The sequence below is a fragment of the Rosa chinensis genome, chromosome 6, assembly GCF_002994745.2.
Source record: "Rosa chinensis cultivar Old Blush chromosome 6, RchiOBHm-V2, whole genome shotgun sequence".
In the NCBI taxonomy this organism is placed as follows: domain Eukaryota; kingdom Viridiplantae; phylum Streptophyta; class Magnoliopsida; order Rosales; family Rosaceae; genus Rosa; species Rosa chinensis.
The window spans coordinates 12,320,468-12,335,210 of NC_037093.1; the positions used below are offsets into that span (position 1 = coordinate 12,320,468).

The following is a 14,743-nucleotide window of genomic DNA, read 5'->3' on the forward strand; positions in this document are numbered from 1 at the left end:
AGTGGAAGCGTGTAGCTTGTTTTAAACGTAGAACAAAGCTCACACCAAACAAAATAGTTTTGACTAATCCAATTTTAAGCATTTGCGTCACGGTGGGAGGTCGTGGGTTCAGCTCATAAACCGTCAGTTGTTATGAAGTTTTCACTATCTAAAATTTCAATCAATGACACAAGCACATTAATTGTATCGAATGACGGGATAAATAAGATTTTGTAACAACAAATCTTCAATATATTTAATTTTTAAGTCTTGAAGAGCTTAGTTTGTAAGTAATTATGTGGCTCGAACCAAGTTACTTTGAATTTAGAAAATTAGGATGAACTTAACCTCCTCTCTTTTCTTCTTTACTCTCGCTCATTCGGGCGGCGAGCCTTCCTAGTTTCTTTTTCAATCTTTTCTTACTTCCATATCTTCAGAGTTTTCTTTTTCAGGGTGTTGGTTCGTGGAGGTGTTCCTACGCCTTTTTATGACGGTGTCGTTTGTCTCCGATGGACTTGCTGGAAAACTGACTTCTTGAGGGTGGGTAGACTCTCCCAGAATCCAATTTCGTTCTTAATTAATTTTGGATTAACACGTCACGTGGACGATATGAGCAGCAAGCTCCTGTCTTCATACCACCTTTGTGAAAAGTAGTAAGAGACATCAGACATGCTTTGCGTGATTAATTATTAACATATCAATAAATTGAAGTTGTTTTAGGCTTTAGCTATAAATACACAGAATGTCTATGCGGGAGGAGAGTTACAGGACTGTGTTATAAATTTACATATAATGTATTTATTAATCAATGCAATATTGAAGGAGATATTGGAACAAACTATTAGTTTGAGCATAAAACATACACATGTTGTTATGATTTGATTAGAACTCATTTGATTACATGAGCTGTACTATTAGGTTGAAGATATAATTATATTCAATTCAAAAGATTATAAGTAGTAGACAAACTCAGCAGAGTCAGAATGGTATGGATTCTTTGAAAAAAGATTTGGGACCTGTTCAGGTTTCTGTGGCTGCCACTTCAAGCCCTTCCAAAGTTCTTGGTTACTAAAACCTGAGAATCTATGTAAGCTTTTAGGAAATTAAAGGTTCGCCTGTAGAATCTATTTCATCATCACCTATACGAATCTTAAATCCTAATAAGAAGCATGAATCAGTACTCAAGGACCTCATCAGGCCGAAGGACGAGTCACAAGACATTGGTCGTTTTACTTTTACATTAGGTAGCCCAAGCATATATGATACCAGCTAGCATAATGCATGACTTTTTTTTAATTATGATATATTAATTGAGTTCTTGTGGGATGTTGAAGTTCTTAACCATAACTTGGAGAACTTTTCTTTCGTAATATAGTTATCTTAGTAATTAATATTCTGCAATTGTCACACGTACAATACAATTGACTTAGATGCCTTATCATACCTTTTCATCTTAATAGTGGTGTCTCTCTCTCCTCGAGAACCCTAAAGGCCGGTTTTTCCGATCCAAGATTTCGTGCTCATCCGACAGTGCTCGGACGCCTGGCTGGCCTCTGGCCTCGCCGTTGTCATGGGTCTGCTGCCGGACAGGTATTGATGGCTATGGCTCCTGGGGTTCCGTCATATGGGGTTTGCTCGGGTTTTGTCAGAGGTTTGGCTGGGATGGTGTGTGGCGGGGGTCGTTCGAACAGAGGCGGCGATCGAGCTCTGATGACGGGTTTTGCTTGGTGGACGGCGCCACGGGGCTGACTCGATGGCGGTGTGAGGCGGGCAACCTGGATAGGGTTTGGCTTTCTCTGTGGTGGCGTGGGTTGCTACGACGTGGATCGTGGCGGTGTGGGTTGCAGGCGGTTAGTTTGCTGAGGCGCGGATCGAGGAGGTGCAGATCGTGGCGGTGTGCGGCGGATGGAGCTTCGTTGGTCTGTTGCGAACGACGGGGAAGCAGCTGGTTTGGGTGGACTGGACCGGACCTGCTGTTTGGGCCTTGGGTGGACTTCTTTGCTGGCTGCCCTATTTGGGCTTTGAGTTTTGGGCTAGGGTTTTGGCCCTAGTGCATTATCTAGGATAGTAATTTTATTATTTTCAATAAGTCCCTATTTTTCAGGGACAATCTAGGCACTTTTGTGCATTTAGTTTTTGCATTTGGTCTGGACTTGCCGACTTAATTCTTAGTGGATCTAGGTGTACACCAATTGAGGTCTCTAGGCAGCTAGGTTTATTGGTTAAAGAGTTAGGTTGGAGGGGCCGTATCTTTCTAGCGCCTCCGGCGTAGTACCAAAGGGGGATTCCCGCTATGTCTACGTATTGATTGTACAATGAGTGGGTCTATTTTCTATGTACCATTGTGGGTACTAACACTATCTTCTTGTCTGTCTATAGATGGCAGCGGAAGGGTATGTAATGTCCTATTCTGGCTAGTGATGAATATATATTCGCCCTACTGGCTCGATTATTCAAAAAAAAAAAAGACTTAGATGCCTTATCATAGAATAGTAATTAAATTTTAGGCAATTGTTACACATGCATGCACCATTAACTCAGTTGATATATGTAGGGAAATGTCTATTTATCTAAATTTGAGCTACATTAACCATACTTACCTAAACATCTTATGAGCTTGCCCACCTACCTAATAAATTATATATCTTTTGCCCTAATACCCAAATAAGTACATTAACAAAAAAAAAACCTAAACTCTCTAGCCCTAGCGCCGCGAGAGAGAAAAAGCCAAAAGCACCAAATCATTCCCTGTCTAGCGGCGGCCAGAGATGGCGTCGGCATCGCCGCGTTGTCACTGTGCTTGCTGTCGGATGGGCACTTCAATGCCTTGGGCTAAGGTCATGAGAGAAGATGCTTAGCTTGTGGTTTGGCTGGAGGTTTTGATGTCGGGTTGGGGTCGCTTTTCTGGGCATCTTGTGATGGTTCTTGTGCAGGGATGGGGCATTCCAGATCCAGCGGTGACGTGGATCTTGGAGCTTCTGGGCGATGGTGCGGCTCGTAGGGAGTGGGGAGTGGAGCTCGGGGCAGTGCTAGCGTGCTAGAGCTCAACGGCGCGGCTCTTGGCAGAACTCTTGGGCGGCGCGGCTCATGGTGAGACTCTGTGGCGGAGCGACTCTTGGAGGGACTAGTAGGCGGCGTGGCTCGTGGAGGGACTTATGGGCTACTGCAGGCGTGGTGGAATGGTGGTTTGGATGTGGGTCAGCCGTGGCTTGCTAGGCCTCTTTTCTTGGGACTGCCCTCTAGGGCGTAATTTGGTCAGGGGTTTTTGCCCTAAGCCCATACCTATGTTTTTAGTTTTGTCTAATTACAATAAATTCCTTGTATTTAGGAAGCTAAGCACCGTTGTGTACTCTATGTATCTCTAGCGCCTCTGGAGTAGTACCAAATGAGCGTGATTTGCTACGTCTATGTATTTGAATGTATAATGAGTACGACTATATGTACGTATCACATACATGTGGGTACTATCACTAGCTTCTTGTCTGTCTATGACCTTAAATGACAGCGGAAGGGTATGCAACGGCCTATTCTGGCTTGTGATGAATATACTATTTCTTTAACTCAACCAAAAAAAAAAAAAACTTTATTGGCCAGTTTTATTGGGGGCTAATAAAAGTCCTCTGTGACCTTTTTAGGGACCTCTAGCAACCTCCGGACTGGTGATTAAAGTCTAGCGTCCGGTTTTATTGCCCCCCAATGATACCCAATAAATTATTATTGCTCCAAATAAAAATTTATTAGGTTTTATTGGGGGGTAACAAAAGTTTCCGCGACCTCTCCGGTGACATATAAGATCTTTGACAATCTCTTTGGGGACCTTTGCCTACCAGCCGATGATCGGACTCTCGCGACCGGTGACTGGAGTACGGCTTTCGGTTTTATTGCCTCTCAATAAACTTTTTATTAGCCCCCCCCCAAAAAAATTTATTCGGTTTTATTGAGAGATAATAAAAGTCTCCGGCTACCTCTTTGGAAACCTCTGGTCAGTAACCGGATTCCGGAGATCGGAATCCGACAAAGTCTCCAATGACTTTTTAATTATTCGAAAGGTAACTTATATTTTTACCTTTAAATTGGGTAAGTATGCACATAAATACATAATTCTTTTAGTGAAGTAAGTGGACATTTATTGGGCCCAAACACACACACACATTTGACTTGTTAAGAGTTTCTCGCCCAATATCACCAAGTGAAACAAGCCTATACTACAACTACTGATTATACGTAGTTATCAATTGAAACATTTCATTAGAACAGACTTTCTTATTGAGCTTACTGATTTCGTTGGTTAAAAAGATAAATTTTAACCTTCATTTTCAAGTTTCATCACGACTCGCTCCATATTTGAAAACTAATACTACAAGTGGTTGAATGTACCTTCAACTTGATTAGACTGCTGCGCGCATGCCTACTTGTTTCTTCTTATGTCAAATACACCCCAGCATGCCATATATATTGAACACAGATTTGAGGCATGCAAAATCTCATAGCAGTTCTATGAGGATTAGTATGAGGCTGGCATATGCTTCGCGTGATTAATTGTGGGCATACAGTTTTTAAGCAATCATTACTCATAAAAAATTCGATTTCAGCAATTTCGAAAGGACTGATGATTTTTTGTGAAGAGAGCTAACGTGGTGTGGCTGGTGTGGTTTGTTTGTGAAGTGGAAGCGTGTAGCTTCTGTTAAACGTAGAACTATGCTCGCACCAAACAAAATAGCCGACCAAGCGGACTACTCCAATTTTAGGCCTTTGTGTTAAGGTGGGAGGTTGTGAATTCGACTCATGAATTGTCGGTTATTATAAGATTTTCGCTCTCTAAAATTATAGTCAATGACACGAGCACATTAATCATATGGAATGATGGCATACATAAAAATTCGGCTCATGAACTGATGGTTATTATGAGATTTTTGCTCTCTAAAGTTATAATCAATGACACGAACACGTTAATCGTATGGAATGATGGCATACATAAGAATTTGGTTCATGAACTGTTGGTTATAATGAGGTTTTGCTCTCAAAAGTTATAATTAATGACACGAGCACGTTAATCGTATGGAATGATCGATGACATACATAAGATTTTGTAACAACAGGACTTCAATGCATTAAATTTTAAATCCTGATGAGCTTAGCTCGTAAGTAATTATATAGCTCGGCCTAAGCTACTTGAAGTTACAAAATTACTCTTTCTCCAAAAGGATAAACTTAACCTTCTCCCTTTTCTTCTTTAGTCTCGCTCATTCGGGCAGCGGTATTTCTTACATCGTCGAATGGTCCACCATTCCTAGTTTCTTTTTCAATCTTTTCTTACTTTCATATCTTAAAAAAAAAAAAATTCAGAGTTTTAGTCCAGGGAGGTGTTCCACAATTTTTTTTATGACAGTATCGTTTGTCTTCGACGGACTTGTTGGGAAACTGACTTCTGATTCTTGAGGATGGGTAGATTCTCCAAGAATTCAATGTCAGTCTTAACTAATTTTGGATCGTCATCACATGGACAATATGAGCTAGGACTGCCACTTGGTTTGGTAATTACCAAACCGACCGAATACCAACCGATGTTTTAGGTTTGGTAAACCGACTTTTTGGTAACCGAGACCGATAAAACCGAAATCGAAAATTATCGAAAAAGTTGGTTTGGTTTTGGTAAATACCGAATCTACCGATTATCTAAATATTAGATTTATATACTACAGTTTTCAATACACATACATGTATATTAAGAAATAAACATAAAAACTTTTATAATATATAGTATGAATATTACTACATATACTACATTAATAGTACATGTATTTTAAGTAACCTAGTCAAAGATGGTTAAATAACCTAGTTTTAGTGAAAATTGCTAAAACTTGATGTCATATATACAAAAGAAAGCTATAATTAGTAGATGAATCCGACGTTTATGACTATAAAATTCAAAAACCTAGTTTTGTTCATTCTAATTTATATTATAAAGAATTAGTTATTCTAAAGTTGGTAATACCGAAAACCGAAATACCGAATTTGATAGATATAATTAAAAACCGAAAATTTTGGTTGGTAATTGGTAGCTCAGTTTTGAAACCGAAAGCTTTGGTATTGAAGTTGGTAATACATATAACCGATTCGAACCGACCGAGTGACATCCCTAATATGAGCTATAAGCTCTTATCTTCATACCACCTTTGTGAAAATTAGTAGCAGACATGCATTGCGTGATCAAGTGATATGCTTTGTCGACATATCAATCAATTGCAGTTCTTTTTAGCTATAAATTTACATATTCTGATCGATATACGTGGGAGAAGAGTTATTAGCTATAAATTTACATATTCTGATATACGTGGGAGAAGAGTTATTTGACTGTACTACAGTTTTACATATAATGTATTTATTAATCAATGCAATTTCGAAATGAGATATTGGAACAAACTATTAGTTTGAGCATACACGGTGTTGTAATTTAATTAGGTCTCATTTGATTACATGAGCAGTACTTTTAGCTTGGAGATATAGTTATTCTATTCAAAAGGTTATGCAGTAGACTAACTCATAAGAGTCAGAATGGTATGGATTCTTTGAATGGATTTGGGCTCTGTTCATGTGTCTGTGGCTGCCAGTTCAAGCTCTTCCAAAGTTTTTGGTTCCTTAAACGACCAAATTTTGAGAATCTATTTCAGCTTTCAGGAATTAAAGGTTTGCTCATAAAATGTATTTCACCGTCACATATGAGAATCTTAAATCCTCATAAGCATGAATCAGTAATCATGGAACTCAGGCTGAAAGATTAGTCACAAGACGCTGGTCGTATTGCGTTAGGTAGCCACAAATATAGAACAATTCTTGGATCCACCCCCGGGTGAACTTGCTTGTTCACCCCTCTTCCAACCTACCAATCAGAAATAGCCACATATATGTTGAGTAAATAAATAAAACTCTACCTTAACTATTTATAAAAGAAATAATAAAAAATAAAAACAGAATTCCAACTCAATTAAGGAACGGACGTTAGCTAACGTCGTTTCCAAATCCATACCGTGCTCTTGGCCAGGAAGAAGAACAGAGGAAGTTTTGAAACCTAGTGACGCCTCAGTCAATCCATACTGACTGAAGCTGCAACTATGGATACCATCTCTGACGAGGATTGACGTAATTTTCATTTGGGGTTTCTGTTTCTTTTCTTTAGCCTTTGGATACCATCTCTGATAAGGACGAAGAACAGATTGCGCTAATTGGACTGAGGTAATTTTTATTTGGGGTTTATGTTTCTTTTCTTTAGCCTTTGAATTTGGTTTACGTTTTATATGTTTAATCAGTTTTGATTTTTCTTGTTCTTATGTTTGGTCAATCATCTCCTTCTTCTTTTTTGTTGGTCAGTTGATTATCATATATTGTATTCTATTAGCTTGATCAATTATGACTCTTCTTGTTCTAATGTTCGACAATTCCATCTCAGTTTATTATACATATAGTACATGATAGTTTACTTTAGAACCTATTAGCTTCGACAGCTGACAATTTCATCTTCTTCTTTTTTATTTTTTGGTCAGTTGTTTGTATGATCATATGTTCCAATGTTTAGATTACTATCTATTAGCTTGATTAGTTATGATTCTTGTGTTTCTTTTAACGATCTTTTAATTTTGATGCTCTCAAGAGTTGGAAACTTGGAATTTAAATGCTCTCAGTAAAGAAAGAAGTTTGATCATGATTTTATTAACCATCTACTGGAGCAATGAGTCGCTCTGCATACACAAAACCCAAAAACTAAGCAACAATTGTTTGTTCATTAGCATATTATCAGTACTTTTAAATCGGGTTTGAAATATGGCAACTGCTGTATGCTTTGGGAAAGCTTAAATTAGCAGAGAAAGCTGCATGGACATTAGCCAAAGAAACTGGGTTAAAGCTTACTAGAATCTGCCCAGGTCTCATTACTGGCCATGAATTTTGCTCTAGAAACCCAACAGCAACAATAGCATATCTCAAAGGTAATCATTATTCTGAGCCCTTATACCGGCCATTTTTTCACTGATAGATGACAGTAGACTACAATTTTTTCATTATTCACCAACACCCTTTTGTTTTCATAGACTTGAGCCAAATTCGAATCACTTTCTTGTGAATGTATTATTATGCAAGAGCCCAAGAGATGTACCAAAGTGGCATGGCCATGGATGTGATGAGACTGGCAGAAGCACATGTGTGCAAATATATTGTCGAATAAGAAGTTTACAATTTATTAAGTTTTAAAATTTTGTTATGGTTTAGTAAGATTGAATTTATAAGCACACTGGAAGGTTTTGGAAGCATTAGAAATAAATTTCAGTATGTCTGCTTGGATACACCATTATTTGTTCTGCAGATGCACTGATCTTCTGGTTAGCATCATCAAATGAAATTGTAAGGAAATCAACCATAGCTAAGAGTATACCTGCAAGCTAATCAGTAGTAAACAATGATGACCGATATCCTTAAGGAAGAAAATTATGGAAAAGCTGGATATCTGGGAAAGCTTCTGAACATTTAAGCCAAGATAATTCTTTGAAGCTTAAATAAGCCATCAATATTATCATTTCATATCCAATGAAAGAGTGTCATGGTCTGAAACTTCTTATCAAACTACAAAACTGACCCAGTGTCTATGCAATATAAATGGCACTAACACAATTCAACAAATAAAAAAAGTAATTTTCTGCATATCTTCAACTTCCCAGCTGCTTTTTGCCTTCTTCATTACTTTGTGAAGAATTAGCATGATTCATTGAAATTTCCTACAAAATATAGTTCAAAATATCTAAGTGATTGAAATAGATTAAAAATAAGAGTAAAACCCACCACTAGGGTCAAAACTTTTCTCCACCGGACAAAATGATACCCAACTTTCAAAAGTGATCAAAATGATACCTGAATTTTTAAAAACAAATCAACTTGATACCCAACTTTCAAAAGTGATCAAAAGTGATCAAAATGATACCTGAAGTTTTAAAAACAAATCAATTTGATACCTCAGTTTATTTTTTTTAGGGCTAAATACTGGTTACTACTCTGTGGTTTAGGTCCAAAATCAATTTAGTTCCTGGACTTCTAATTTCATAAAAAAACACCCATGTACTTTCAATTTTGATCTAATAGGTTCAATTCATTAATATTCTGTTATGGGTTCAAGTTATAGTTAGATTATTTGTTGAAAAACTATTTATTTGATAGATTTCTAATAGTGGGACTCACTCCAAAATTGATTATGCAGGCCACCTCAACACTACATCATAAGACATAGACCATATATGAGCCACGTCAACAAGTTAAATGACTCAATTGTCGGAAGACTAACAAATTTGACCTATTAGATCAAGATTGAAAGTGCAGGGGTGTTCTTGATGAAATTAGAAGTTTAGGAACTGAATTGATTTTGGACCCAAACTACGTAGTATAATGTATTTAGCCCTTTTTTTGTTTTGTTTTACTTCTTTGTTAAATCAAATGCAAAATCAAGCACAAAAATTGAAGTGATTTGTGGTCAAAGGGTCATTAATCATCTATAACCCAATCTTCTTCTTCTATAGAATTAAAAAAAAAAAAATCTTCCATTCAATTTCAATTCTACCATCGATCGTAGAAACAAATAAAGTTCGGATGTTTCCTAACTTATAAAGAAACAAAGAAAAATGGGAAGAGAGAGAGAGGCAGAGATAGAAGAAGAAGAAGAGAATTAACAAAGTAAAATAAAAAATAATTGAAAAATAGTTTTTTGTGTAAAATATTATTATAACCCCGTAAAATACTGCACCACACGTGATTAATTTTAACAAAAAGTAAAAAAAAAAATAAACCGAGGTATCAAATTAATATGTTTTTAAAATTTTAGGTATTATTTTGATCATTTTTGAAAGTTGAGTATCAAGTTGATTTGTTTTTAAAAATTTAGGTATCATTTTGATCACTTTTAAAAATTTAGGTATCATTTTGATCACTTTTAAAAGTTGGGTATTATTTTGTCCGGTGGAGAAAAGTTTTGACCCTAGTGGTGGGTTTTACTCTAAAAATAATTAATACTAACTAAATTAGGCAATTTACCTGGAGCATTTGAGTGAAAGAAAAGTCATTCTGCAAAGTTACACTTGTACCATAAACTGATACTTGGGTACCAGCGCTAAGATTGGATTCCTATGAAAAAATATATCATAAAATATTATTCCATTAGTATATCCCACTTTAACAAGATGGGAAAAAAAAAATCCAAAAAGAGCGAGAACTGCCAATATTAGTTGTGATTAGAAATAATTTCTTACTTGAGTTGCAAAATCAAGCATTGGAACTTCATATTCATTGACTTCCTGTTGCTCAAAATTGTCACTAATAGGAATAGAATCCTGTATTATCCCAATAATAATGAGTTACAATTGATTGAATCTGAAAATTGAAAAAAAAGAAATAAAAAAAAAGAAAAAAGAAACAAATCTAGTTAATAGATAAATTTGCTTAGTTTGTTTGTCAAATTGTTCAATAAATACCTGGAAGGATAGTTGTTTCTTTGCGGCTTTACTTGCTACAGATGTTGATGATTTAAATGTGGCTTTACAATTTTTCCCTTCAAGAACACCTTTAAATCTACCATGACGACCGCGTGGTCGTCCAACAGTAGCTTTTCTTTTAACTCCACGTGCATTTGATACTTCACCTTCCAAAGCTCCAACATCTGAAGTTTGAATCACCCATGCATCTTCTTTCAAAAGTTTCTTCTTCTTTTCTTCCAAATTTTTAAGCAACTCGATGGCATATTCATCTGCATACGTTGTTAATTCCTCATGTTCTGTGGCAAAGGATGCAATCTCACGATAATTACGACACAAATGGCTGTACCGCTTTCCAATCGACTGCTTGAGATTTTCATTAGTCTTTGGTCCATGATAACAAGTGATGCTTCTTGCCTTAGCTTCTTTACTCCATCGATTTAATATGCAAGTAGGAGGGATTCTTCTCACGTTCTTCCTATCCAACACTTTCAATGCATGACGGCTTAAAATCCCAACAAAATTAAACTTCATGCAACTACAAGTTATTGTTTGCTCTGAAGCATCAAATTTTACCAAATGCTCTCGAGCAACACCACGATATGATACTTTGTATTCATATTTCATCTCAGACTTGCTAACTTTATTAGCAACATAATCACCAATACTTGTGTATTGTTGCTGGAAGAGTCTAAAAGCTTCTGGGGTGTACACCTCCTCTGCATGTTGCAACATCTCTACATTAGCAGATAACACAGGAGAGGGTTGCATCATCTTGAAGTCAGCAATTAATTCCTCATATCGTCGATCAGCCAAAACTCTCTCATAGTGTTCAAAGAAGCACAACAGGTCATAACTAGGCTTCAAATATTTTTTTCAAAATATTATTCATACTTTCACTACGTTGTGTACTCATCATATCTGCAGTAAAAGTATGCCGCCCATATACCAATGCCCATTTTTTTCTCATATCAAACAAATTCTTTAACCATTTATCCTCCTTCAAATTGTGTTTCTCGAGCATATTACTCCATGCCAATAACCAATCATCTTCATCCTCATAGTCATATACGCACTTTCCAAAATCATGAGCAAACTGTTCTGATCCGTGAAACACACGACTTAACCTCTTTGCAGCATTTTGGTAAATATGCCAAACACATAGTCTATGATAAGTTACAGGAAATACTTCTGCTATTGCACTAGCCATTGCTGCAGATTGGTCTGTAAGTATGGTTTTTGGTTGCTTTCCAGACATCGCTCCAAGAAAAGTCTCAAAAAGCCACTTAAAGGACTCAATGGTTTCATCATATAATAAAGCTGCACCAAATACCACTGTTTGCTTATGATGATTGACCCCAACAAATGGAGCAAATGGTCTACCATATTCATTAGTCTGATAAGTTGTGTCAAAACAAACGACGTCCCCAAAAAGACCATAATCACTTACTGAACGCTCATCTGCCCAAAAAATATTCGTGATCATATCATCCTCATCAAGTTGCATTGAATAAAAAGAAGATGAATTATCCTCTTTCATTTTTTGGAAGTATTGAAATATAGCTCCAGCATCTCCTTTTTCCATCTTCACCCTTCGCTTTCGATGTATGTAATTTCGATAATCCTTTTCCATAAAACCAAGATTCTCTCGTCCCCCAACTTCTCTACTCATCAATTCAACTGTTGCTTTTGCTGAAATTCCTGACATCTCAGCATCATCAGCATGTTCTTTTTGAGCTTTAGAGAAACTTCGATTAATCTTTAACATATGCTTCATAGGTGTTTTAATCAACTCATGATTGTGATTTGTCTCAAACGACACAATCTTGAATTTTCCGTTGCTTTGACGATAGCAACTCAGATGGGCTTTACAACCGACCCTTGTAACTGGTAATGAATAAGATGTTTCCCTCTTTGTTCTGGTCTTTCGATAACCTTCTTTTGAGCAGCAATAAAGCAACCTTACAACCAAACCCTTGTTGTTTCTCTTCTTTCGTTGTTTTCTCACATTGAAACAAGATTTTCCTCCATATTTAGCATAAGCTTTATATGCGTTCTCATCAGAACTAAACTCCATTCCGATATATAGTTCTTCTTTCTTCTCTTTGTCCTCATTTGAACTTAAAGAAGAATCATTATATTGAAAAGTCTCCTCAGTTTGCACATCAACTTCATCCTCACTTACTAAATCATCTTCTTCCTCACCTTGCAAATGAATTCCATTCTCACCCAGCAAACTGAACTCGTCATAACCTTGCAAACCGAATTCATCCTCATCTAGAAAAGCAACTTCTCTACTACTTAATAACTCATTATTTATACATACTATATTCTTTGTAACCTGCAATATACATATTAATACATATTAATTCTAAATTTTTATTTGTTACCTACAACTATTAACGAACTGAACTAAATTTTATTTGTTACCTACATATTAAACTGAACTGCTGCCTTCACTTAAATTTTGACCACGATATCAACTATTAACGAAGAAGAAAAATTGATCAAGCTATATTCCAATTGACCAGGAAAAATAAGTTACTGCAACAGAGACTTGAATTAAGTTTTTTTTTTTTTTTTTTTAACAGAAGAAGGCAGCAGTTCGGGCAAGTAATAAACAAGTGTTTTTATCCCATGTATACACAGACAAAGTGGAGATATAAAACAATCCATATATGCAATATGACTTTGAGAGACAGGTATCAATTGCTTCAAAATATCTTACAGAAGAAAGAAAGAGATTCATGGTTAAGTCCCAATTATATATATTTAGTAAAAATCAGGTAACAGAGACCTAAGCAAAAGTGGTTCCAAAATCACTGACCACCCAAGAGGTCTTTCCATACTTGGAGTCACTAGAAAGTCCATCTCTGAACTTCCATTTACAAATATAAAAATTTCTGAGGTAAGAATTTCAAAGTCTTGAACAATTTTTGAGGTAAGAAGGCTAAGCTTATGCAGTCTTAAAGAAGCATTCCTATACCAGACAATCTGACACAATAAGGATTAGAATACTTCTACGAGCTACATGATATGTCTCCCTGTTTTCACAGGATAAAACACTTCCACATCCCTTTTTTTAGCTACCTATTTATAAATCTAACTCAAGTACTGAAAAAAAAAAATTATCCTGAGAATAGTTCATGGTCATGAATATCAGAACAAATGGACAATTATCCATTTTAGTCATTCAACTGGGCTTTAGAACCGCCACAAGGAATACAAGCTTGTAAAAACCAATTATGCCAATAAACTTTTACACCAAAAGCCAACATGTAAACAGATGTATATGTATAAATGTCAAAACATACTATATCAATCCCCATATGATATAAACAAAATATGAAAGCTTAATCATGAATTCCTTGAACCGTATGACTTGATCAAAACCATATGCTGATATAAATATTACCTCCTGTCCAAGCGCAATCTGTTCTTCATCCTCGTCAGAGATGGTATCCATAGTTGCAGCTTCAGTCAGTATGGATTGACTGAGGCATCACTAGGTTTCAAAACTTCCTCTGTTCTTCGTCCTGGCCAAGAGCACGGTATGGATTTGGGAACGGCGTTAGCTAACGTCCGTTCCTTAATTGAGTTGGAATTCTATTTTTATTTTTTATTATTTCTTTTATAAATAGTTAAGGTAGAGTTTTATTTATTTACTCAACATATATGTGGCTATTTCTGATTGGTAGGTTGGAAGAGGGGTGAACAAGCAGGTTCACCCGGGGGTGGATCCAAGAATTGTTCACAAATATATGATACCAAAATGCAAGATCCCATTTTAATTATTAAATATTTGTAACTTTTGACTTCTTGTGGGCTGTTGAAGTTCTTAACCATAACTTGGAGAATTTCTCTTTTGTAAAATAGTTATCTTAGTAATTAATGTTATGCAGTTGTCACACGTACAATACAATTGACTTAGATTTGCCTCGCACCATATTTATGAGTAATTAAATGTTATGTAATTGTTACCGGATGAAATCAGCTGTTTCCAATTACACTATCTCCATTCTGTCCACATGCATTCATTGGTTCACAAAGAATAAAAAATGGAACACAAGATCTTCTTAATATTTGTGGACCAATGAATGCATGAGGACAAAATGAGGATAGTGTATTGGGGACAACTAATTTCATCCAAATTGTTACACATACACCATTAAGGCATTAACTCAGTTGATAGCTATATGTATATCACATTTGACTCATTAAGAATTTCTCGCCCAATATCACCAAGTGAAACAAAGCCT

General features: G+C 36.2%; 1 protein-coding gene across 1 annotated transcript; it reads right to left on the reverse strand.

The window, feature by feature from the left end:
• Window positions 1-8,675: 8,675 nt before the first annotated feature.
• On the reverse strand, window positions 8,676-13,950 carry LOC112170830 (protein FAR1-RELATED SEQUENCE 5-like). Its single transcript, XM_024308120.1, has 6 exons — window positions 13,900-13,950; window positions 11,434-12,825; window positions 10,485-11,345; window positions 10,263-10,343; window positions 10,048-10,137; window positions 8,676-8,744 (listed from the first exon to the last, which is right to left on the reverse strand). Exons 1-6 carry the CDS (start codon window positions 13,948-13,950, stop codon window positions 8,676-8,678), a joined length of 2,544 nt encoding a protein of 847 aa, XP_024163888.1.
• Between the last annotated feature and the right edge of the window lie 793 nt (window positions 13,951-14,743).

Bases quoted from the DNA above. Each gene is read 5' to 3' on its own strand.
- LOC112170830 (XM_024308120.1), bottom strand. From the start codon at position 13,950: ATGGATACCATCTCTGACGAGGATGAAGAACAGATTGCGCTTGGACAG. The intron at 11,346-11,433 runs GTATATGGGCGG...AAATATTTGAAG, and splicing joins TGAGAAAAAAATGGGCATTG to CCTAGTTATGACCTGTTGTG. The intron at 10,344-10,484 runs GTATTTATTGAA...GGGATAATACAG, and splicing joins AGAAACAACTATCCTTCCAG to GATTCTATTCCTATTAGTGA.